Genomic DNA, 24662 nt, shown 5'->3' with positions numbered 1-24662 from the left:
AATATAGCATTTCCCTTTTTTGCAGCCACATCTCACTGTTGGCTCATATTCAGCTTTTGGTTGACAATTCTAAGATCCTTCTCACATGTCATATTGCTGAGCCAAGTATCCCCCATCTTTTAACTGTGCATTTGGTTTCTTTTCCTAAGTGTAGGACTTTGCATTTATCCCTGTTGAATTTCATTCTGTTGTTTTCAGCCCAATGCTCCAGCCTATCAAAGTCTTTGAATTTTGTTTCTGTCTTCCACGGTATTAGCTGTGCCCCCCAATTTTGTATCATCTGCAAATTTTGATGAGCACTGGGCCCAGGACCGAGCCCTGTGGTACCCCACTCGTTACTTCCGCCCAGTTTGAGAAGGAACCATTGATAAGCACTCTGAGTACGATTCTGGAGCCAACTGTGGATCCACCTGATAGTTGTTCCATCCAGATCTAGAACATAAGGCAGGGACTGATAGATATTGCTCTGGGGCAATTGCAAAATGTGAGTGTATGTATGGTCTTAAGGGATGCCCTGTGATATAGCAGTTGAGAAATCTGCGGCTGAACGGAGGAAGATTTAATAGGAATACTTATGTCAAATGAAAATAACTGAATAAGGACATTAATTGAAAAAGGGGATCCCTAAAAAGATGGAAACAGCAACACTTTGCATCTATATGATCATAGAATCATAGAAGAGTACAGTTGGAAGGGGCCTATAAGGCCATCGAGTCCAACCCCCTGCTCAATGCAGGATCCTTGATGTTATTTCTTGCTAAAATTGTATTTGGTGGCAGAGCTTGGGAAACAACCTGGTGAGTTGCTCCAGTCTGAGTTGACATTGATCCAGTGATATAAGGCAATTTTAATGACCTTTTAAATAATTTAAAAGTGAGATAATGAACTCTGTTAGATTTTGGACGCCTCTCCATGCTACTGACATTGTCCTAGAGCCTATATTAGTACTGTGTTCTGACAAGTGACAGTGTTCTTGTTAGTTTCTTTTTTCTGATGAAGGAGCTGAAGTCTCTGGTGGCTGTAACTAGCTTTGCTGCAGCCCTTGAACAAGAATTACAAACTTTATCTTTCACTTCTAAACCATGATCATGCATAAAGGTTATTTCTACTCTTCCAAATAAGTTCTTCTTCTGTTGTTGTTAATTATAAATATAGACCCCCTGCTTCTATCAATTCCTTCTGACCTTGAATGAGTGTGCCATTCTCTTGTGATACACAAGGATCTGCAAGTGTAATTCATTTCAGAACTCTAAGAGGGCCATCCTAACAGAGTGAATGTGTGCCAGTGGTTACTGTGTTGGCCTAGGACCTGGGAAACCATGATTCAAATCTTTATTCAGCCCTGAAGCTCATTAGGTGATCCTAGGATAGACACTGCTTCTCAGCTTAACCTACTTTGCAGGGTGGTTGTGATGATGAAATGCAGGGGGAAGAGCCATGTACACCGCCTTGAGCTCTGTGGATGAAATTGATCAATTGTATGTTCAACAGGATAAAAGGAAAAAAATCACACAGCACATAGCAAATGTGTGGAATTCACCACCACTACAATATGGTGACAGCCGCTGGCATCAAAAGCTTTTTTGTTTTAAAGACTAGGCACCCTAGGATAGGGCTATCATTGGCTATAAATTATGATATCTAGATGGAACCATCCCAGATAGATCCCTGAAAACCAGTTATTGCTGTCATGCCCTGCTTGCAGTCTCCAAAAGTCATCTGGCTGGTTGCTGCTGGAAGAGGAACTCAGAGGTGGATTGTGGCTGACTTCAGAAGGCCATTCTTGGAAAACTAACCTTGGATCAAAGTTTCAGGAATAAAGGATGCTCTGAATTGAGGGGTGCTTGTTATTTTTGTTTTAATTTGGAGATTTTGGTGCTGGATGGTATTGTAATTCTCTTGGAAACAGTTACTGGAGATTTGGGACCAGGTGTGGTAGTGTGGAGTGCTCCTGTGTAGTGTTCAAGTCAGCTATGTCCTTCTTTCAGGATATTCCATTCCATTATCTCCCACCTTCTGTTTTTCCCTGCAACAGTCAGCCAACATTCCCAGTGTTTACTGACCTCCCTGGGCTATTTCTGGGATTTCCTTTATTTTTCACCCCCCGATGATTTGTTGACATTCCACCAATGCTGGAATTCCCTAAGCCTCCAGATACTTTCTTTTGTAGGTGGGCGATGCCATTTTGGCTACATAAGCAACATCACTCTTCCCTGAACCTCTTGTTTGTTTATTACATTATTTATTGCTTGAATTTATATCCCACCCTTTCTCCCAAAGGAGCGCACTTCCTGCATTGAAAGTAATGTAATTGCTGGAGCAATTAAAAGCAACAGAATCCCACATGCTGGAATATTTTATTTAATTCTAGAATGCCAGCCAAGAATGCAGAAAGGGTTAGCACTGGTGTTTGTATGTCTGAATCCCATCCTTTCTGTCCCTTGTGAAGATACAATACAGTTTTTCCCATGCTGGGTTTTAGATTAACAACATTTCTTGTATTCCATGCATCCCCTCTATTTGTTGTTATGATGTTCAAGCAGCCAGGAACAATTTGGGACAATAATTGTAAGTGGCTTAAATTTCTCTGGGGCAAAATTGCTTTTTTAATATTTCACACCATTGACCAGAAAATACCTATTTGCAGGGAATTAGTGACTACACCTGGTACAAAATGTTGTTAAGAACATTCTCCTGAGCTCAGCTCAGTTTTAATTGCTACTTTCAAAGGCAGTTTAGGCCATTTGAGTATCCTCACCTGTGACAACTTGAAATAACTTCTAGAGCCTCCATCTCTATTAAATTTATTACAGGCATGACTAATATAATTCAGGCCTCGTAAAATATGTGAAGGGGTTGCCTTCAAATTATTATCCACCAGCATCCTGTTCCCTGGGTTTAAAATTATTTAATAGATAGAGGTTGTGTGCCTGCAGTAAGTTCACGAGAAGCAAGTGCTTGCAGATGGCAGTGAGAGGAAAGCAAAGATGTCATCCCTGCATGTCTTTATAGTCACAAGTTCATTTTCAATCCTATTTTGTCAAATCTTTCCCTTCAAGAAAGGTGGGAAAGGGTCATGAAACTTCAACAGAAAACATATTTGTAAAAGAGTGGATCCAGAAGAGAAGCCGATTCTCTCACTGGAGAGATGTGATGAAAGATAGGTTTTGCACTTCTCCTTTTTGGGTAGAGGAAGGATTACTGTTGAATATGCTTTGAATGAAGGTGCCCTATCAGATGCTTGCCTAGGTTTGTGGGAGTGATTTTATGTTCTCATGCGGTTGGGAGCTGCATGATGCAACCACCTGGGGGAAGCTAACAGGGACACTGGCTTTTCCCACATGGTTGCATTATTAGACACAGCCTCATGGGAAAACCATGACACCAAATGCATAGAATTATCTGTTTTTATGGTAACTATGATTATCTTTAGTGAAACTGTAGTATCTCCACATTGTTCACATTTAGTAGAGGTTTAACCATTTCCAGGGCTATGTGTACTAAGTGTTTAAATCATTGCACAGAATTCTACACCAAAAAAGGTGACTTCTGCATATTCTGCAAGCTAAGCCAAAGGAATAGCATTTGCATGCAAATCAGGGGAATGCCAAATAGCCATGTGAGGAACTGAAATGTTGACCATTGGAAATAATACTCATCACTTTTCTCTCTACCAAATATTTTGAGATTTGGTTTGAAAGTGTGTGTGTGCAGTGCCTATTTTTTATAGCCATAAGGGCTTATGATGCTGAACTTATACAGTTTAAGAATGCACACAATTGTTCAATAGAGTAAAAAAAAAGTTTACAAGATATGTCTGTGATGTTCACGTGGTTAAATAATACTTTGTTTATATCCAAAACATATCACTTGGAGGCCATCAGGTTGGAGAAGGCAGACATAAGCAAACCCTTCAATTAAAATAGGAAGGTCTCTTGTATTGGTCTACAGCATGGGCAGAAAGTTTTAAATTCTCATTATAATCCTAAACACATTCACTTGCATAATACAACCTTCAGTCACATTGCATTTATTTAGCCTTTCGGTACATTGCATCTGGAGGATGTAAGGGCTGCCGCAAAAAGTGTTAGACTACTCCATAGCACCCAGAACTATGTTTTACCATATGACCTGCCTATAGAGGAATCATCTGCAAGTTCATTGAAGGGAGAAAACCCACAATGAATAGAATATGAAAGTAAGTCAGATTTCATATTTATACTGTTATTCCGTAAGCACAGAACTAGACAAAGTTTATTTCTTTCTGCACGTACATCCTCCTGACAATATGCCAAGAAAGGCTCTTGCTGCCTTTAACGGAAGTTAGTAACTATGACCTCCTGCATTCCGCTAGGCTTAGTCTGGGTGGGGGTGTGAGAGGGAAATCTATGTCCGAGGCTTAAACTGGACCAAAGTATTTTTCTATAAGGGGATAGCTGATACACTGTTGCAGAAGATTTAGTTCACAATCTTTATATGTTGATGTTGCAGAACATTTTAAAAAACTTGGCACAAATTTTCAAAGCACTCGACATCTGAACAAACATGCAAAAATCTGTCTAATTAGACTGTTTATGAAAACTTAAAATCAGCTTTCAAAAAGTACCTTGATACTGACCATTTAGTAGGTCTTAGAAGCCTCTATTGTTCAAAATGTATGTATTTATTCATTTATTTTATTATTAGAATTTATAAAATTATATCCATTGATAGTCAAATTAGACAACATTGATGGATTGATGATGCCCTCCGGATTTTGGACTATAATTCCCATAATCTCTAATCATTGCCCTTGCTGGCTAGGGCTGTTGGCAGTTGTCGTCTAAAACATCTAGAGGGCACCAGGCTGGAAGGGCTTGCTAAAAGGCAGAGCATTATTTAGCAACCTTTCAAAATTAACATTAAAAAGTTCAGGATTGGGGCAGTTTTAGAAGACTTGTAATATATTGCAATATACAGTACACGAAGATAGCAAGCAGATTGAAACATTGTTTTGATGAGAGACTACATTTGTCTTGAACAGTCTGAAGCCCTTCCTAAAAAGGAAGGTATTGTCTCAGGTCACTAAACTGTGGATGCTTATATGTAAGTCAACCAGAAGCACTTTGCTTGGGAGACAGACCTCAGTCATCTCAATTTCACACCTTAAGGGCACAATCCAACTCATATTTCTGCTGGCCTGGGGGAGTTGGATGTAACGACCCCCAGCTGAGCTGGCAGGCTCCACTAGCAGAAGCCCCTCACCATGACTGAGCTGCGGTGCTGCCAGGACCCTGCTGGCACTACTGGAGGTCTGCCAGGGATGGCCAGCCCAGCAGATGGAGCGCTGGCAGAAGCCAGTGGTTGCCCCGAAAATGGGGTGTTCCAGGAGGTGGTGGTGGAGAAACCATGGGAGGGCTTACGTGACTTCCAAGTCCCCCTCAGAGTGCTTCCCTGGGTCCCAATCCCTCAATAATTCCATCGGCTAATAGGCAGGCACAGTAAAAAAATGACAATGGCGGCCTATGAGGATAGCTTACTCCCCAGTAAGCCTATTCATGGGAGTTGGTTCTTCCCATGTAGCTCCTATGTGCAGCTCCTAATGGAGCTGGCACTCAGCCTGGTTAGCAGCTCCCAAGCAGCAAGTGCATGCCACTGAGCTTTCCGCTGGCTCCACCTCTGCCAGCCCCCCTTCCACGGGCTTCCCACCATTTGGATGGCCCTGTAACTGTCTTCATTCTTACAAATGAGAGCACAAATATTTTTGTTAAATAAAATGTGAGGGAGAATATGGAAAGGAGGCATACCTTAGGTCTAGACCGGGGTTGCCAACTTTTTTTGACCAGAGGGCACATTACAAATTTTGAGAGAGTGCTGGAGTTGCTAGTCACAATATGGCTGCCATCGGAGCATAGCATAACACAAAACAGTTGCCCTTGGGAGCATAACACAAAACTAGAGAACAGTCATGGTGAATTGTATTTCCATACTAGGAAGGCCTGACTTGTTCAGTTTTTGCCACCTGTTAAGGACACAAGAATACTGTTTCCCCCCAATGCCAACCCTAAACCAAAGCCTACACTGCCATCCTGTAACCACTTACCTGGAAGTAAGCCCCATTAAACACTGGCACTGCCTTCTGTGTAGGCATGCACTGCACATTGATTTCTTAACGAATTTCTGGTCTTTAGCCCCTGCAAAGGTTTAGACATGCCTAAGACACTTTGCAAAGTTTTCACATTTGCCTTTTGGGGGGAGGAGGATTCTTTAATATCCACCCACACTTATTGTGTAGTAATATTTGCAGAAAACAACTTCTAGGCACTTCCTGATCTCAGGTGAACCAAGCACAGGAAAGATGCATCCTGGTTTCTAGGGGGAAAAGGAAGGGCAAACTTTGGAGACTCCAAGGACTAAAACAAATACAGAAACAGGAAAATTACACTAAAAGGAGGGGAACACAGCAGCGCTTTAGGTCTTCTGATTGCCTGGTGTGCAAACAACTCACTTATCAATCACAACTCTGACTGACATAGCCAGGAGCAGCCAGGCTGGTCCATTTCACATTAATTGCTTAGAAGAGTACCTGCACATTTTGCTCCATAACATTCTTTCTAGCCAGAGACTTTTTTTTTTTTTAAAAATGAAAGCTAGGATTCTGGGCTATCTGCTAGGGGTACTACTGAAGACTTTTGTTGACCCTATGATGCCCACAGGTGACAGGCTGGTGATCCCTGGTCTATAATCTTTAGCACTTTCAAGTTTTTACACCAGCAGTTTGAACTGAACATACAGAAACCTACTGGCAACCAGTGCATTTGGATGATATAGTTTTATCAGCTGTACCCATTGTGAGCTTTGGAACCATATTTTCACTAGTTACAGTTCTCAAACATTTAACAAGTCAGACCCAAGTAAGCCATATTACCGTTGCCCAGACAAGTGATTACCAAAAAATATCATGGTCCTTGTTCTTTTAGTAGCTGCATGCACTTGGCAATAGCTGCATCTGATGTATTTTTATGCTTGTACCTATTTGTTTGTAAGCTGCCTTGAGGGCCTTTGGCTAAAAGGCGGGGTAGAAATAAATTTAACAATAACAATAGCTGTCATCTGAGCATGGGGTGGTGAGGTCGGGGGAAATGATTTATGCAAGAACAGGCTCAACATCTAAGCAATCAGCATAGCCATCCACCAGAAATATTTTTCTCAGATGCTGAACCCAGATAATGTTTGGCTGACTGAGTTTTACTGCTGACTTGTTTCCCTAGATTTTGAGTTTTTGTAGGGGTCTGGTGACACCTGAATTAGTGTATTTCTTGAGTATGCAGGTGAAGAGCTTTCCACCTGGTCAAAGTCAGTATCCATGGGCCATGAAACAGACCACACATTAATTTAGCCTTATTTTGAGCCTCATTGAAACAATTTATAGCTGGTGATGATGGTACGAGCTCTGATAGGGTTTTGTTAATGCTATGAGAATAGGCAGAGATGTGGGCATTAGAGCATGACTGTGGAGAGCCATACTGATATTGAGATACGTAGTATGAGTTAACTGACATAAGGGACCCAGAGACAAGTTACTAGAGCTTGGGTTTTAACTATAGCTGAGACGCTAGCACACACAGCAACACAAGTAGCTTACTAGATTTGTCCAACCTTCAGGCTTGATGTTCCTGAAGTCGGTAATCTCAGAGTCAAAAGCAATCCTTTGAATCAAACTTGTATAGTTCCCACCACTGATCTTATCATGTTGACGTCACTGTTGCACATCATACATACAGATGTGTGGGCAAATCTAGCACCATACCAATCTGGCTGATCCCCCTCCCTCCTCAGTGTGTCTTCTGAATGGTCATATGTTAGATTCAAACTGCTTCAAATCGTTTTCACTAAAAAGGCCCTCAAGACAAAAGAGAGAAACCAAAACTAGAAGATTGCTCATTTGAGCTAGTTTTGGTTTCTCTCTTTGGTATTGAGATAACTTTTTAGTGTAACAAACCTGAAACAGATTACAGGCAGTATGAAATCGCTCTCTCTTTCATATGTGTATGTGCCTGTGTTAAGTGTTTTCTAAACCTTGTCCTCAGCTGATCCCAGAGTTGGCTTAATATGCTTGATCTGTACCTTTAATGGCCACCAGCTTGGATGGCTTTAAAAGAAGATTAGACAAATTCATGGAGGACAGGGCTATCAATGGCTACTAGCCGTGATGGCTGTGCTCTGCCACCCTAGTCAGAGGCAGCATGCTTCTGAAAACCAGTTGCCGGAAGCCTCAGGAGGGGAGAGTGTTCTTGCACTCAGGTCCTGCTTGCGGGCTTCCCCCAGGCACCTGGTTGGCCACTGTGAGAACAGGATGCTGGATTAGATGGGCCACTGGCCTGATCCAGCAGGCTCTTCTTATGTTCTTATGTTTAAGTGTAAACAAGTTAATGTTCAATTAAATTGGAACAGTTATCCTATTTACAATGTCAGGGCTGTGTTTTGCAATAAGTGCAAAATGTCCTTCTATTGAAGCTCTTTCTTCACCAAGAGAAATGATCTCAGTGCTTGCATGTCTATTTGAGCTGCTTTTGGGGGTGGGGACTCTTGGTGGAGCAGTTGGCCACACTTATAAACAGCAACTTGCAGGGTTCCTGAAATTTTTAATTAGTCACAGGTCTCTGCAGGATCAAAAGGTGAAAAAAGAATCAGCAAAGCTGTGTGACTGTTTCTGAAACACAGCATAGAGACATTTTTTTGTTCAGGTGCAGCAATTGCCATTCCATTTCTTTTGCTTCGGTTTCAATACTTAAAGGCACTAGAGTCTATATATATGATTATTTTCTGTTTTAAAAAAACAGCAACACTGCTGGTGTTTGCAGTGAATGGATCAAAGGCTGGGCTTACGTTGCAATTACTATATTAGATCCTACTGCTATATTAGCTTCCAGATACCTTTAATTTAAGATACCTGGCTTCCAAGAGGTCTTCCGTATCTTTAAAAGTTGTGCAGAAGGAAGGGAGAATTCCACCTTGTGGAGTTTTTCATTACAGTGTTGCAAGAACACCTGCATTTGGCTGACTTTCTCTTCTCCTAAAGATACAGGATCAGTCTCAGGGATTGAACCTGGCAAACCTGGCTTCTGCACTATGTTTTTGTGCTTGCTATACTGTTACACCTAGCATTATCACCATTTCTATATAATATACACCATAATCTGTGGGTTCAGTTGTTGACTGATAGAAGTCAATAAACAGAGGGTGGCTAGCATCCAAATGGGCAATCAAAAAGAGAAGGTCAAAGACCAAGATGCTGGAAAGTGGGAGACGTTTGATATTGGTACAGTACAGTGCAGAAAGAGATTTGCTCGTCTTTTAATCTTACAAGCTATTATCCCCTGATGAAGGCCTGTAGATAACAGGCTGAAACGCGTTGGGTTTTATCAAAAATAAAAGTTCCCACTTTCCAGCATCTTGGTCTTTGACCTTCTCTTTTTGATTGACTGATAGAAGTCACCAATGAATCACTTGAGTTTAACACTTGCTTGTGAGCTGTTTTCACCCACTTTTGAGAAAGCAGTGAAATTGAGGCCTTGTTTGTTTGTTGCGGCAGTGCCAAATGAGATGACCCATGATACAGTTGCAGAAAATGGGAGAAGGGTTTATAATCTCGCAATCAGGGAGCAATAACAATGTATTGCTGGTCAATACTGTGCTGGCATATTTCAAAACTGTATTTAATCAACCCAGGATGCTTCTCGGACTGCATGGGCTTTTGAACATCAGTGTTAAGCTTGATGGTTCTCTGCATTAGTATTATAGCAGGAGAATACTATGTTCAGCAACATTTCTAGACTCTGTGGTAAAGCAGTAGAGCTCATATTAAGCTATTACGCGGTTGGGTTATCTGGGCTAGTTACTGGCAATGGCTGTCCAGGATCTAGGCAGAGTTCTTTTGAATCCCTGCTACCTAATCTTTTAACTGCAGATGGTAGGGATTGAAACGAGAATCTTAAGCGTTGGCTCTTCCCGAACTCACAAGAGAGAGGACAAAAAGGCACAAATGCCATTTGGGCCTAGGTACTTCTGGATAATTGCTAACATACAAGGTTTCACATCTGTGTTCTGCATTTACTTACAATAGAATAAAATAGTGGTTGGATGGTTAGTGCAAATGTATTGAATGCGTTAACAGCAAACTACCCCAAGTCAGAAATTTGGGAGATATTTTGGCTTAAATCTCTTAAACAAATTATTGAATGGGATATTTGAGTTTATAAATACTCAAGATCTCTTGATAGTGATCACATAGACCCATTAGTCCTTGGCGTACCTGTTGGTGGAGGCAGCACTATCCAGCATCCAACCTTTTAGGTTGTGCTATCTATTGGGAAATGTTAAGAGAGTCAGTGTGAGTACACCATTTGGGAGCAGCTAAACTCCCTCTCCCTTCAGCATCTGGGACAGATCAGATTTTGCTTGCATGCCTTCAGCTGTATATCAATGGTTTTGTCATATAATAAATAAATAAATATAGAACTCAGGAGCTAACTCTGCTCTCAGTGGTTCTCACTACCTGAATAGCCCTGTTCTGTGTTTTGATCATGCTAGAGTTTGATGGAACCTGGGAAGTGACAAGTGCATGTAGCCAAAAGGTTACATAATAGCTAAGAAAGATATGTGAACAGCTAAAACCAGTTGTTACCAATTTTCCTAAGGATCTAAATTGAAGCAAGGATCTAAGTTCCTTACTCCTACTCTTCTCATGGATGGGTTCCTTGTTGCTCATCTGATGTGTCCACTGGCCTGTGTGTGCGGTTAACACCAGATCGGTACACAATAAGACCACACTCATCCATGATTTGATCATGGATAAAGTTGCTGATTTGGTTTGCATTACCAAGACCTGGGTGGGTGAGCTGGGAGGAGTTGATCTGACCTAGCTTTGCCCACCTGGATACTCAGTGCGACACCAGCACAGGCTGCAGGGACAGGGGGGAGGATTTGCTGTGGTCTACAGAACTTCCATCTCTGTCACCAGGAAACCACTCTGTCTTGGAGCTGGCTGTAAGGGCCTGTACCTGGTGTCAGGTCAAGGAGACAGTAAACTAGGGTCGCCGGCAGCTTCTCTGACTGAGCTGGCAGACTGTCTCAGCTGTGATATTGGAGAAACCCAGAACAACAGTCCTGGGTGATTTCAATGTCCATTCTGAGGCTGCCTCTAGTGTTCCGGCTGAGGACTTCATGGCCTCCATGACAACCATGGCGTTGTCTCAAGTTGTCACTGGCCCCACACCCTTGACTTGGTTTTTGCTCCAGATGGAGGAAGGGTGTTCTGGAGATGGGGGGAGGCAGATGTCACCCCACTGTCATGGTCAGACCACTTCCTGGTGAAGGTTAGACTTATGGCTTCAATCCTCCCTTGCAGGGGTGGTGGACAGATTAAGATGGTCCATCCCAGGAGAGTAATGGGATCCACTGGATTCCTGAATGCCCTGGGGGAATTCCCAGTAGATACAGCAGGTGACTTTGTTGAAGCCCTTGTCACACTGTGAAACAGCGAGGTGCATTGGGCTCTTAACACGGTTGCCCCTGAGCACCCTCTCTGGCATTGTGGAGCCTGGTTTGCACCTTGGTACACCAGTGAGCTAAGGGCAATGAAACAGGCTGGAAGATGGATAGTGGCGAAAGACGTGCTATGAGGCTGATTGGGCATGAGTAAAACATCATAACCATGCCTATTGTGTGGCAGTGAGGGTGGCAAACAAGGCCAACTTCTCTGCCACCATTGCATCCTCAAGTAGCCGTCTAGTGGAGCTTTTCCGTATTGTCAGGGGTCTTTTGACATCAGCTCCAAGAAATGGAGTTTTAGACCCTTCAGAGGCTCACTGTGAATTGTTTGCAAGGCACTTCGAGGGTAAAATTGCTTGCCTCCATAGTAATCTCGATGCCCCATCCACATCTACTATAGTCCCCAGTGAGGTGTCCAGTGCAACATCTGCTGCAACTTCTTGGGATCAGTTTCAGTTGATACGGCCTGATGACATGGAAAACATGCTTGCAATGATGCGGCCAGCAATGTATCCTCTTGACCCTTGCCCTTCTTGGCTTCTTAAAGCTTGCAGAGTGAGTTTGACGGAGTGGATCCAGGGTGTGGTCAATGCATTGTTGCAGGAGGGAGTGGTTCCAGCCTTCCTGAAAGAGGTGGTGATCCGACCACTTTCGAGTGGTCATCAGGAGATTTTGGGTGAGGTGTCAGCAGTACGCTGATGATACCCAGCTCTATTTCTCTGTAATATCTGAATTGTGAGAGGCCATGCAAGCCCTGGACTAGTGCCTGGACTTGGTGGCAGGTTGGATGAGGGCCAACAAACTGAGTCTGAATTCTAGCAAGATGGAGGCACTGTGAGTTGGTGGTTCCCACGTTCAGATAATTGGTCAGTTGCCTGCTTTGGATGGGGTCATACTTGCTCTGAAAGAGCAGGTCTGTAGTCTGTGGGTGCTCCTGGACCCATCTTTGTCATTAGAGGCCCAGGTGACCTCAGTGGCTAGGAGTGACTTTTAGCAGCTTTGGCTGGTAAGACAGCTGCGGCCATTTCTGGACTGGGATAGCCTGACCGCTGTTGTCCATGCACTGTTAACCTCCAGGCTGGATAATTATTTATGTATTGGATTATTATTAGATTACTGTAATTAGCTCTATGGGGCTGCCCTTGAGGCTGGTCTGGAAACTGTAGCTGGTGCAAGATGAGGCGGCGAGACTGCTCATTGGGCAAGATATCACCAACATGTCATCCTGCTGCTCAGATAATTGCACTGGTTACCTATTAGCTACCGGGCTACATTCAAGGTTCTGGTGGTGGTATACACAGCCCTATACAGCCGGGGATCAGGATTCCTGAAAGACCATCTTTTTCCCTTATATACCCAGTTGATCACTATATTCTGCAGGTGAGGGCCTCCTGCAGATGCCATCTTATCAGGAGGTTCGTTCTGCACAACATAGGAAATGGACCTTTAGCGTAGTGGCACCTACCCTTTGGAATTCCCTCCCCTCAAATGTTAGACATGTGCCATCTCTGTTATCTTTCAGCACCTACTGATGACCTTCCTCTTTCAACAAGTCTTTTAAGTAGATACCTATCCCAGTCTGTGTTGGAATTGCTTTTTAATATGTTTTAAAAGTTTTTTTAAAAAAGATGTTTTTAAAGATGCTTTGTTTTTAAGGATGTTTTGTTGTAATATATATTTTTTAGGAAGTTTTAGAATGTTTTTAGTGCTTTTGTTTGCGGCCCTGAGCTCCTGCTGGGAGGATGGGTGGGATATAAATCTAATAAATAAATAAAAAATAAATATGTTTGTCACCTTTCCAAAGTTCTTGGTACCCAAACTATAATTCAAACCTAGAAACTGCAAATTGCTTATATCACAAATAACCTTCAGTTACTAGTTTTGATGGTGAGTTTCTGAAATTGGGGTAAGCTATATAACAAGTTAATGTGTAAGTATTTTAGACCATTACATTCATTTAACATTATTTAACAATGTGTTAATATTAAAAACATTTATAATATAATTATAAGTAAAGAAATCAGTGGCAAAGCTTTCAATGATGTCAATTGTCTATCTTTAGAGATTATAATGCAAGGACATCCCTTAGATCAGTGGTTCCCAACCTTTATGAGTACAGGACCCCCTTTATAAGCTTAAAACCTTTTGTGACCCCCTCCCCCCAGGGAGGCAGGCTGGCTGCCAGGAAGGAAGAGGAAAAGCAGCCTTTCTTTGCAGCCTTGCTTATTTTTGCTTCACAAAAAAGCCGTCTTCTCTCATTCTGAGTAAGGGTGTCGTCAGCAGCAGCAGTGCAAGGAGATGGAAGTCAGTGATAGTATTCCCCTCTTCTTCCTGGTAGCTCCACCCTCAGCCTCCTTTGGCATCTGCCATGTGTTCTATAGGCAGATGCCTGCCCTTGGTGTGCCTGAAAGACACTCTGGCACTTCAGCAAAAATCCTCCCCTCTTGTTTGGGGCAAGGGGGAGGTGTCATCTGCAGCCGCAGTGGGAAGCAGAAAGTGTCCAGGGAGTGAAGACTAAAAAAAAAAATTCATTTCTCTACTCTTCGTGGCCCCCTCTGATTACTTCGTGGCACCCCTGGGGGTCATGGCCCACAGGTTGGGAACCACTGCCTTAGATTAAATACTGATGAGTTTGTTTTCCCTCCCTTAGGGTCACCAAGCCAGAGATGTCCGACAAGATGTCGAGCTTCCTGCATATTGGAGACATATGCTCTTTGTACGCAGAGGGCTCAACAAATGGATTTATCAGCACTTTGGGGTAAGTGCACCATTTTTCAGATGCTGCAGAGTGTGTTTAATGAATTGGCAGTGGAGAAAGTTAGGGCTAATTGTCTAGAAGCTGATGTCACCATCCTGTGTTTAACAGTATTGGGTGTCTCTTTTCCCCTACAGCTATAAATCCTGGGATAAGAGGTTTCCCAGGTGAGTGAATCTGTTTCAGCAGACTCTAAACATTTCACTGAAAGTAACAAAAAAGCCAACCTTAATAGTCTCTTCATCTTCATTTTGTTGCTCAGGGCGATCTTGGAGGAACATTGAAGGTTGGAGCTATGTAGTTTATTATCTAGATGAGTGAAATCCAATGAGAATAATGCTGTGGTAGTGCCTTCTGCTTCTTAGAAGGCACTGTTTATTACTGAGAAACTGAGGAGAGAAGTGAAGGAACAGAATGGGACTTATTGGCACTATTTAAACACGGAATAACAGTAGGGACAGTTATTTGGAATATGATACAATTCTGTATCCTCCTGTGGATGACTGCGTGGAGAATTAGTGTACCAAACAGGAGGATGAGAACCTTGGTTGGATGAATACTACTCGCTGGGAACCTCTTCTTTTTGCAACTTCCATGATAGATTACTGCTATGAATTATACTTAGGGCTGCCCTTGTAGCTGTGAAACAGTTCAACCAGTACAGAACTTGGCTGCCAGAATTCTGGCAAGTTTACTTAGATGAAGGCATGTTATATCTTTTCTAAAGGAACAACATTGCCTCCTTATTTACCACTGAGCCCAATTAATGGTGATGTTCTAACCTGCCTGTGTGCTAAGATGTTGGAGGAGAAATACATGATGTATGTACAAAAAAGAGGGCCTTTTCTGTGTTGGCACTCCAACTATGGAATGCCCTTCCAAGGGAAGTAAGCCTGGAACCAAATGTGTATTCTTTTCGGTGCCTGGTTATTTATTTATTTATTTATTTATTTATTTATTTATTTATTTATTTATTTATTTATTTATTTATTTATTTATTTGTCTGTCTGTCTGTCTGTCTGTCTGTCTGTCTGTCTGTCTGTCTGTCTGTCTGTCTGTCTGTCTGTCTGTCTGTCTGTCTGTCTGTCTGTCTGTCTGTCTGTCTGTCTGTCTGTCTGTCTGTCTGTCTGTCTGTCTGTCTGTCTGTCTGTCTGTCTGTCTGTCTGTCTGTCTGTCTGTCTGTCTGTCTGTCTGTCTGTCTGTCTGTCTGTCTGTCTGTCTGTCTGTCTGTCTGTCTGTCTGTCTGTCTGTCTGTCTGTCTGTCTGTCTGTCTGTCTGTCTGTCTGTCTGTCTGTCTGTCTGTCTGTCTGTCTGTCTGTCTGTCTGTCTGTCTGTCTGTCTGTCTGTCTGTCTGTCTGTCTGTCTGTCTGTCTGTCTGTCTGTCTGTCTGTCTGTCTGTCTGTCTGTCTGTCTGTCTGTCTGTCTGTCTGTCTGTCTGTCTGTCTGTCTGTCTGTCTGTCTGTCTGTCTGTCTGTCTGTCTGTCTGTCTGTCTGTCTGTCTGTCTGTCTGTCTGTCTGTCTGTCTGTCTGTCTGTCTGTCTGTCTGTCTGTCTGTCTGTCTGTCTGTCTGTCTGTCTGTCTGTCTGTCTGTCTGTCTGTCTGTCTGTCTGTCTGTCTGTCTGTCTGTCTGTCTGTCTGTCTGTCTGTCTGTCTGTCTGTCTGTCTGTCTGTCTGTCTGTCTGTCTGTCTGTCTGTCTGTCTGTCTGTCTGTCTGTCTGTCTGTCTGTCTGTCTGTCTGTCTGTCTGTCTGTCTGTCTGTCTGTCTGTCTGTCTGTCTGTCTGTCTGTCTGTCTGTCTGTCTGTCTGTCTGTCTGTCTGTCTGTCTGTCTGTCTGTCTGTCTGTCTGTCTGTCTGTCTGTCTGTCTGTCTGTCTGTCTGTCTGTCTGTCTGTCTGTCTGTCTGTCTGTCTGTCTGTCTGTCTGTCTGTCTGTCTGTCTGTCTGTCTGTCTGTCTGTCTGTCTGTCTGTCTGTCTGTCTGTCTGTCTGTCTGTCTGTCTGTCTGTCTGTCTGTCTGTCTGTCTGTCTGTCTGTCTGTCTGTCTGTCTGTCTGTCTGTCTGTCTGTCTGTCTGTCTGTCTGTCTGTCTGTCTGTCTGTCTGTCTGTCTGTCTGTCTGTCTGTCTGTCTGTCTGTCTGTCTGTCTGTCTGTCTGTCTGTCTGTCTGTCTGTCTGTCTGTCTGTCTGTCTGTCTGTCTGTCTGTCTGTCTGTCTGTCTGTCTGTCTGTCTGTCTGTCTGTCTGTCTGTCTGTCTGTCTGTCTGTCTGTCTGTCTGTCTGTCTGTCTGTCTGTCTGTCTGTCTGTCTGTCTGTCTGTCTGTCTGTCTGTCTGTCTGTCTGTCTGTCTGTCTGTCTGTCTGTCTGTCTGTCTGTCTGTCTGTCTGTCTGTCTGTCTGTCTGTCTGTCTGTCTGTCTGTCTGTCTGTCTGTCTGTCTGTCTGTCTGTCTGTCTGTCTGTCTGTCTGTCTGTCTGTCTGTCTGTCTGTCTGTCTGTCTGTCTGTCTGTCTGTCTGTCTGTCTGTCTGTCTGTCTGTCTGTCTGTCTGTCTGTCTGTCTGTCTGTCTGTCTGTCTGTCTGTCTGTCTGTCTGTCTGTCTGTCTGTCTGTCTGTCTGTCTGTCTGTCTGTCTGTCTATAGATATGTCTGTCTATCTATAGATATGTCTATCTATCTATAGATATGTCTATCTATCTATAGTATGTCGCCACTCTGGGCAACATACAAAATTAAAACATAGAGTTACATTAAAATATTAAAATCTCAACCAATAATAATAAAACCTAACCCACCCAAAAAGCCTGTTTGAAGAGCCAGGTCTTCAAGGCCCGGCAAAAGCTCATCATAGAGGGGGCATGACGGAGATCATCTGGGAGGGAATTCCACAGAGTGGGGGCCACAATTGAAAAAGTCCTCTCCTTAGTCCTCACCAGCAGAGCTTGGAAAAGTTACTTTTTTGAACTACAACTCCCATCAGCCCAATCCAGTAGCCATGCTGGCTGAGGCTGATGGGAGTTGTAGTTCAAAAAAGTAACTTTTCCAAGCTCTGCTCACCAGTCTAGGTGTTTTAACTGGTGGGATGGAGAGCAGGTCTTGCGAGGCTGATCTAGTTGAGCTGCATCGCTGATGATGCTGGAGGCGCTCCTTCAGATAGACTGTGCCAAAACCGTACAGGGTTTTAAAGGTCAAAACAAACACCTTGAATTGGGCTCGGAAAACAACTGGTAACTAGTGCAACTCCTTCAGCACTGGAGTGATGTGATCTCGCAGACGGCTGCCTTTAATCAGGCGAGCCGCCGCTTTCTGTACCAGTTGCAGTTTCCAGACCGTTTTCAAGGGTAACCCCACGTAGAGCGCATTGCAGTAGTCTAGGCAAGAGGAGACCAGGGCATGTACCACCGATAGGAGCAGATGGTTGGGAAGGTAGGGGCGCAGCCTCCGTATCAGATGGAGTTGATACAGCGCTTCCCGGCTCACAGCTGAAACCTGAGCCTCCATGGACAGCTGGGAGTCAAGAATGACCCCCAGGCGGCGGACCTGGTCTTTCAGGGGCAATTGTACCCCATTGAGGACCAGGTCAACATCCCCCAGCCTTTTCTTGTCTCCCACGAAGATGGCTGCCGGGCTGGTTGCAGCTCATTAACGCTGCTCTGTGCTGAATTCAGTTTACCAACTGTCTACCAACTGTTATCCTCTATCTATGAAGGTTGGTCGCCTGTTTTGAACCTGCTCTTTTTGTTATCATTTTGTTTTATTTTACTATACTCTACTCCCTCTCATTAAGGGTATTAAGATTTATGGCCTAAGGCATGATAAGACACCCCGGTGGAAAGCCTTGCCTCTCTTCTATAAATCATGGTGCTTACAAGGAAGATGTGTCGAGACCTTGTTATTCAGCTTGAAGAGGCTTCAGAAGATTTTTATGGAGACGAGAAACAACTTAAAATCACCCAATTCTTCACTTCATTTAACGCCGAGAAGAAAGCTCCTTGCCCCCACAATCGAGATGCTGTTTTAAATTTAAAGGAGCCAGTCTGCATTTCTAATCCCATTTTGTCAGCCTCCCCTCCTGGTGCTGAGCTAGACTGGTCACTAGATCTGAGAGATATCCACACGAATGTGGAGTCGTCCCCACCAGTCAACTCAAACCTTGCACAGGAGCTAGCTCAGGTTGAGCTTCCATCAAATCCGTTAAATTTGTGTTCAGGGACCCCGTTGGGGGTTTCTGTCTTGGCTACAGATAATCCTGAAGTCCTGAATCTTCAACATTCCCAGGGTCCGTTATCTTTTTTCCATCATACGCCAGAGACAATGGAGTCGGAAAGTGACAATGTGAGACAGACCCAGCTTCAGCCTGATCACCTACGCCTAAACACTCAACTGACAATTGCTTCGAGGGAAATAGTATGTATCAAAAACTTTATCTCAGAGACTAATGGCTTATTAAGGACCCTCACGGAGGAATTTTTTTAAATAGTTTCAATCATTAAGCCTGAAAATTTCGCCAATATCAGATCAAGTTCAACCCTTCCCCGTGGTAACAAATGCAAACGTAAACAAATCCAAAGTGGCCCTGAATGTTAAAAAATCCAAAAACATTAAAGGATATAAACACCCTAAAGGTAAGAAGATGGATTTTCGGAAGCTTTTTAAACTACTAGAAACATCGTTAAATTCTGGAAGGGCAAAGGAAAACTCCATTCGACCTTTTCCTCCCCAAGACTCTTCGCATAAACCTCAAGACAATCCGCCTTGCCATCCCCAAATTTTCCTTTCCATGGCCCATGAGCCAGTTGTGGAAAACTCGAGTCCTGAAGGGCGGGCTCCCATGGATGGCCTCTTTAAGGGCCCACACCCCTCTGAGGATGTGAACTTTTGGTCTTTGAAATATAATCGGAACTCGATTGCTGTATTAAATCTACCCATCTCCTGCTCCAGATCCTCTAATGCTAATAAGAAAGGGTACATTTATAAAATTCTACATTCCCTGAACCTGACATTCATCAAATCAGAGGATATTGTAAAGGCGGAAATTTTGCCTAGTTTCGATACAAAACTGTCAGTCCTTCTCACCTTTAAACACCAGGTGTCATCTAGTCTCATATTGGCTAGACGGTCCTCCTTACTTAGGCGTGGAATCCATGTGCAAAGACATTTTTTAAACCAGGCGAAACCTCGCCCCCTGTGTTCCTTTCAACACCAGCCAGTTTCCTCCGCAAGGGCTCTAACACTTCCAAAGGATTCCCAGTCCCCTGTGTTGGTAACCCTCAAATCTAGCCTGTCCTTGAATTGGTTGCGACTCTCCGCCCCAGTTACTGGAACTGACACCTCAAAGGAGGACATGGATCTACTACCCTCCAGATCTCTAAATGAGTCCGACCGCTTTGGACTAGTCTTACCTAATGACAGTTTTATTGTCGTGGACGAGATAAGTGTTTCCTCTGCCTCTTAGTCCCTGTGTGAGCCTCAGTTACAACCCCCTGAGAGGGCTTGCACCAGTGACCTAGAGGATGAATCCTTTGTTTTTTTTCCTGTGAAGGGGTGGAGGAGCTGGTAAATAGTTTTCCAACATTGTCTGAAAATGCCCAATGGGATATTACAAACAATTTACAAAACCTACTTAAAATCCTCCAAGGCAAAAGGCCGCCTTCCAGATTTCTGGAGGACTTTGAATTAGGTTCACCCTTTAAGGGGGTTATTTCAGACCAGCTGCCATCCTCCTCCTCCCTTCTGCAGACTGGGCCGAATGTTCATAATCCTGTGTCGCTCTGTGAGGCCCTGATTCACCAGGAGGAGCCCACCTTGATATGACGTACAGTGTCTGACATGAGATCTGCTCCTCCCCTCCTTACCGTGGCCTCTTGGAATGTGGCGGGTTGGCTTTCTAAGCTGGCGGATCATGGCTTTATGGAATTTTGTAAACGCTTTCAGATCATTTGTATGCAGGAATCTTGGATTACTTCCCCTGCCTTCCCTTCCCTCTCTGGTTACATTGCCTATTCTTCCCCTGCTATTAGCTCCACCAAGGGGGGCAGACGCCAGGGAGGTCTAGCTACGCTAGTTTCGGTGGATTGGAATCCAACGGCCTCTGAGATTGTGACGATACCGTCTAATAACCTCATCATAACAGTCTCCTGGCCTGACTCCCCTGAATTAATAGTAATCAATGTTTATGTCCCCCCAATGAGTGTAAAGTCTGGCGACGAGCGTCTCTCTATCTGGCGGGAATTAGATCAATCAGTGTCATCCCTGTTTCATCAATTTCAAGACCCCTTAATATTATTAGCCGGCGACTTTAATGCCAGGATAGGCTCTAACAATTCAGCTATTGGCAGCAAACTGGGGCTCTCCCTGGACGATCTTTCTATTTTTCCCTGCAGGAATTCTATAGATACATCTATAAATTCTGCAGGGCTCTCATTTTTTACATTAATTTTCAAATTTCACTTTTTCATTTGTAATGGCTCCGACTTGTTCCCCGAGTCTAATGTTTACACCTTTTTGGGACCGAGGGGCAGGAGTACAATTGATTATATGGTCCTCTCCTACAACCTTACCTCCTTTATAAATTCCTTTGAGGTCATTTCAAGACCAGAGAGTGACCATATGCCCATTTATGCTGCTTTTTCCCTCCCCCTTAACCTCACTCCTTGTGCCCTTATCCCTTCTGACTCCCTATTGCCTCAGGGAGATAGAAGGATTCGCTGGAGTGGCAAAGTGAGTGAGTCCATCAACTCGCTTTTAAATTCTCCTCAAATGTTGGACATGAGAGACCGTCTCCTGTCCTCTAAGGATCCTCTTAATGTTTATGATATCCTAGTCCGGATGTTAAAGCCTCTACTGGTTACCTCTAAACCAATCCCCCTAAAGACACGTGGGTGGTTCGATAATTGTTGCACCCGGGCAAAATGTAGGCTAAACCGGGCCATTAGGACATTAAGACAGGACGAGTCAGTAGATAATTTTAACGCTTATCTATTCCTCAGACGGTCTTATAAAAAACTTCTTAATTCTAAAAAAGCAAATTTTGTTCAGCTGCAATGGAGAGAATTAGGTCTAGCCTCCCGAGAGAAAAATTCTTCAAAATTCTGGGAACTGGTCACCAGGGGAATGAGGGAGGAACGTGTTATTACCGATAATCAGATAACCTCTGATCAGTGGAGTCTTCATTTCTCTGAGTTATACAATGCCTTCCCGCCCCCTCTTCAATTTCATTCTGTATCCTTGGCTAGTCTATTAAATTGCTACACAGATTGGGATCCGGTCTCTCCTGAGGAGGCTGCCCGGCTTATCGGCTCACTGCCCACTAACAAAGCCCCGGGAGAGGATATGCTCCTGGCAGAGCTATTTCTATCTAACCCTGAATGGTGGGCTCCTATCCTCGCTAAACTATTTACATCTATTAATGCCCACGGAGTTATTCCTAAGGGCTGGTGCTCCAGCACGGTGATCCCGCTTCATAAAAGTGGCCCCAAATCAGACCCTAAAAACTTTAGGCCGATTAGTCTATTAGACATAGCGTCCAAACTTTACACAAGGTATCTCCTAGCTAAATTGGTCACCTGGGCAGATGAGAATGGTGCTATTGCCCAGGAACAAGCAGAATTTGTTAAAGGCAAATCTAAAATCGACCACTGTTATGTTCTTTCCCACCTTATCCAAAAATATGCTCTCCATAACAGGAAAGAACTATTTGTCGCATTTGTGGATTTCTCCTCTGTCTTTGACCTGGTTGACAGGAGCCGTCTATGGCAGAAACTTGGGGATACCAATATAGACAGAAGGTTACTCCTGCTGCTCCAAATCCTGCATTGCGACACATCCCTTAGAGTCAGATTGGGAGCCAATGGTCTCCTCTCTGACGTGATCCCTACTTCCTGGGGGGTCCGTCAAGGTTGCCTTTTGGCCCCCTTTCTCTTCAACTTTTATATTAATAACATCATTCATGAACTTTCTGGCCCAACGTTTTTCCCCCCGACCATAATTGCCACCAAACTCTCTGTCCTACTGTATGCCAACGATCTGGCCCTTATTTCAACAACCCAAATCGGCATGAGGAGGTTGCTATATAAATTAGGCCTTTTTTGTACTAGGGAGCACCTCTGCGTTAACCATGTTAAGACGAAAGTAGTCGTATTCGGGGGGGGAAAGAACCAACCATGTTTGGAGACTTAATAATGCAATAGTTCAACAACAACGGAGTTATTGCTACTTAGGTGTACACTTTACCTCCAACCTGTCCTGGAAACTTCACTGTGATTCTGCTAAATTGAAGGCCTCTCGCTCTGTACATCAGTTATGCCGCTTCTTTTCCAGCAGGGGTGGCAAATTGATCTCCCCCGCGTTGGAAATCTTTCGCAGGAAAATCATTCCACAGCTCCTTTATGGGGCTGAAATTTGGGGCTATAGCAACTTTTCGCAGCTAGAAGTAGTCCAGAATGGCTTCCTCAGGTTTATCTTGGCAACCCCTTGCGGTACTCCTGCCTCCATGTTGAGGTTAGAGACTGGCTTGCATCCCTTGGAGGCTATGGTCCACGATGCTTTGGCTTCCTATTGGCTACGTCTATCTGGGATGGATGACTCCTGGTTACCCAAAAAGTGCCTTCTGGAGCAAATGCAGTCATACCATCAATCTACTTGGTTCTCCCAAGCCAAACTCAAACTGTCTGCAGTTTGGAATAAATTTATTGATTATGCTAATTCAGCAGAGACGGATTGTTCCCCTCCTGCACCATATACCCATTTGTGGTTGTCACAGAGTGCTTGGGGTAGCAGAGACTTCTGCCTATAAAGAAAAGATAACATTTGAAATATTATTCTTAGAATGTGGATAGCCTGCCTTAAATCGTTATACTTACCTGGATTTGTCCTATCACCATCCTTTCTTGAGTCAAAGATGAAATTCTGACAAGCTGTTTATAAAAACTGACTGTTTTGATGAAGAATTCAAATGTATATGAATTACTGTGAATGTCAATCCATTGGGGGGAGGGGGTTAAGTAAAGTGGATTAAGTAAAGTGGTTTTGTTTATGTATATTATGAAAAGTTTAATGAAAAGTTAAAGTTTTTAAAAAATAAAGAGTGATTAGAGCAGGGGAAAAATAGATGTTGAGTTCCTCCTCCCATCAGTCTTGGTTAGCATGGCCAGTGGTCAGGAAGAGTGGGAACTGTAATGCCTCAACATCTGGAGGGTTGGAGTTTCTCCATTCCTGAGTGTGGAATGAAGCACTTATTGCTCTTCATGTATGCGCATAAAGATAAATTTTTGGGATCAAATTTTTGAAAACATGAAGATTAGTTTGGCTTAATACTGGAAAAGAGATTTCATCAAGATTACTCTGTTTAGATGCATACCTATCATTCAAACCATTGCAAAGTATTTTATGCATTTGAGCTTTGCTTATGTATGAGTACTTCCTATGGATAATGCAGAAGATGGCATTGCTCAAACTGATTGCTAGGATCACTAGTGGATCATGGTTGCCCTTGTGACAAAGCTTCAAGCAGCTTGACAAAGGATAGCTAATCTTGTAGATAAATGGGCAAAACCTAAAGGCAATTTCAGATCCCCAAAATGGTACATGGATGAGTCACATGGAAGATATGGGGACCTGCATTTGAAAACAGAACTCCTGCATGGAACAAGTGTCATGTTAAGTTTGGTTTAGAGTCTCAAAACTCCAATTTTCTTCATGAAAGATATTAACAGTGAAATACCCATTCCTATTCAAATCTGGATTGTTTTTTAATCCTATATAAAATGTGGTATTTGACCTGCCCCAAATCCAGGCACTAAAAAATAAACAGTGTAAAATCTACTTGACCCTATATCACTTTAGCAATTGGTATACCATGTAACAGCAACGGTGCAAAGGCTTACATGTTAGAGCTCAGTAATGATGGGAGCCGAATACAACTAATGATATTTTGTTGAAGTAAATATTTATCTGAAGTGGAACCCTGCTTAATATTCCTGTGAGATGTTGGCTTGAAGCTTAATCACAGCCTTGCTTCTGTTTTTCTACATTGGTTACTAGTTTGTAATATACCTAATTGCCTGTTGAGCACTATGCATGCTGTGTAATCTTTATTTTGATCATCTCTTTTCCCAGAATAATCCTTGTGTGCCTGAGATCTGTTTTTAGAACAGGATGAATCTTTCAGCTACTAGAATTAACTGTCTAGTTGCTTTCCCTATGAGTCCCCCCCACCCCGCTTTATAAAGTAAGATATCCTCTTGCTTTGATAGGCAGTTCATGTTCTTCTTCGCTATGCTTTTTTGGGAGGTGGGGTGGCCAGCGGATATTCCCTCTTGTGTCAACCATTCAATTTACAGAAGCTATAGTCTCTACTGTATCTGGTAATTCTCACTCTTCTTATTCCCC

At 43.3% G+C, this 24662-nt stretch overlaps 1 protein-coding gene across 5 annotated transcripts in view; it reads left to right on the top strand.

Annotated features, from left to right (window-relative positions):
* ITPR1 (inositol 1,4,5-trisphosphate receptor type 1) overlaps positions 1-24662 on the top strand; it is a 347896-nt gene that overhangs the window by 25917 nt on the left and 297317 nt on the right. For all 5 annotated transcript variants that reach the window (XM_061618551.1, XM_061618549.1, XM_061618550.1 and 2 more), the window contains exon 2: positions 14183-14290. In XM_061618551.1, the coding sequence (XP_061474535.1) occupies positions 14199-14290 (92 nt within the window). In that variant the 5' untranslated portion in view covers positions 14183-14198. The remainder of the gene's footprint in view (positions 1-14182; positions 14291-24662) is intronic.

Source organism: Rhineura floridana, chromosome 3 (assembly GCF_030035675.1).
Source record: "Rhineura floridana isolate rRhiFlo1 chromosome 3, rRhiFlo1.hap2, whole genome shotgun sequence".
NCBI classification, from domain to species: Eukaryota; Metazoa; Chordata; class Lepidosauria; order Squamata; family Rhineuridae; genus Rhineura; species Rhineura floridana.
This window is presented reverse-complemented; position numbering and strand designations above follow the sequence as displayed.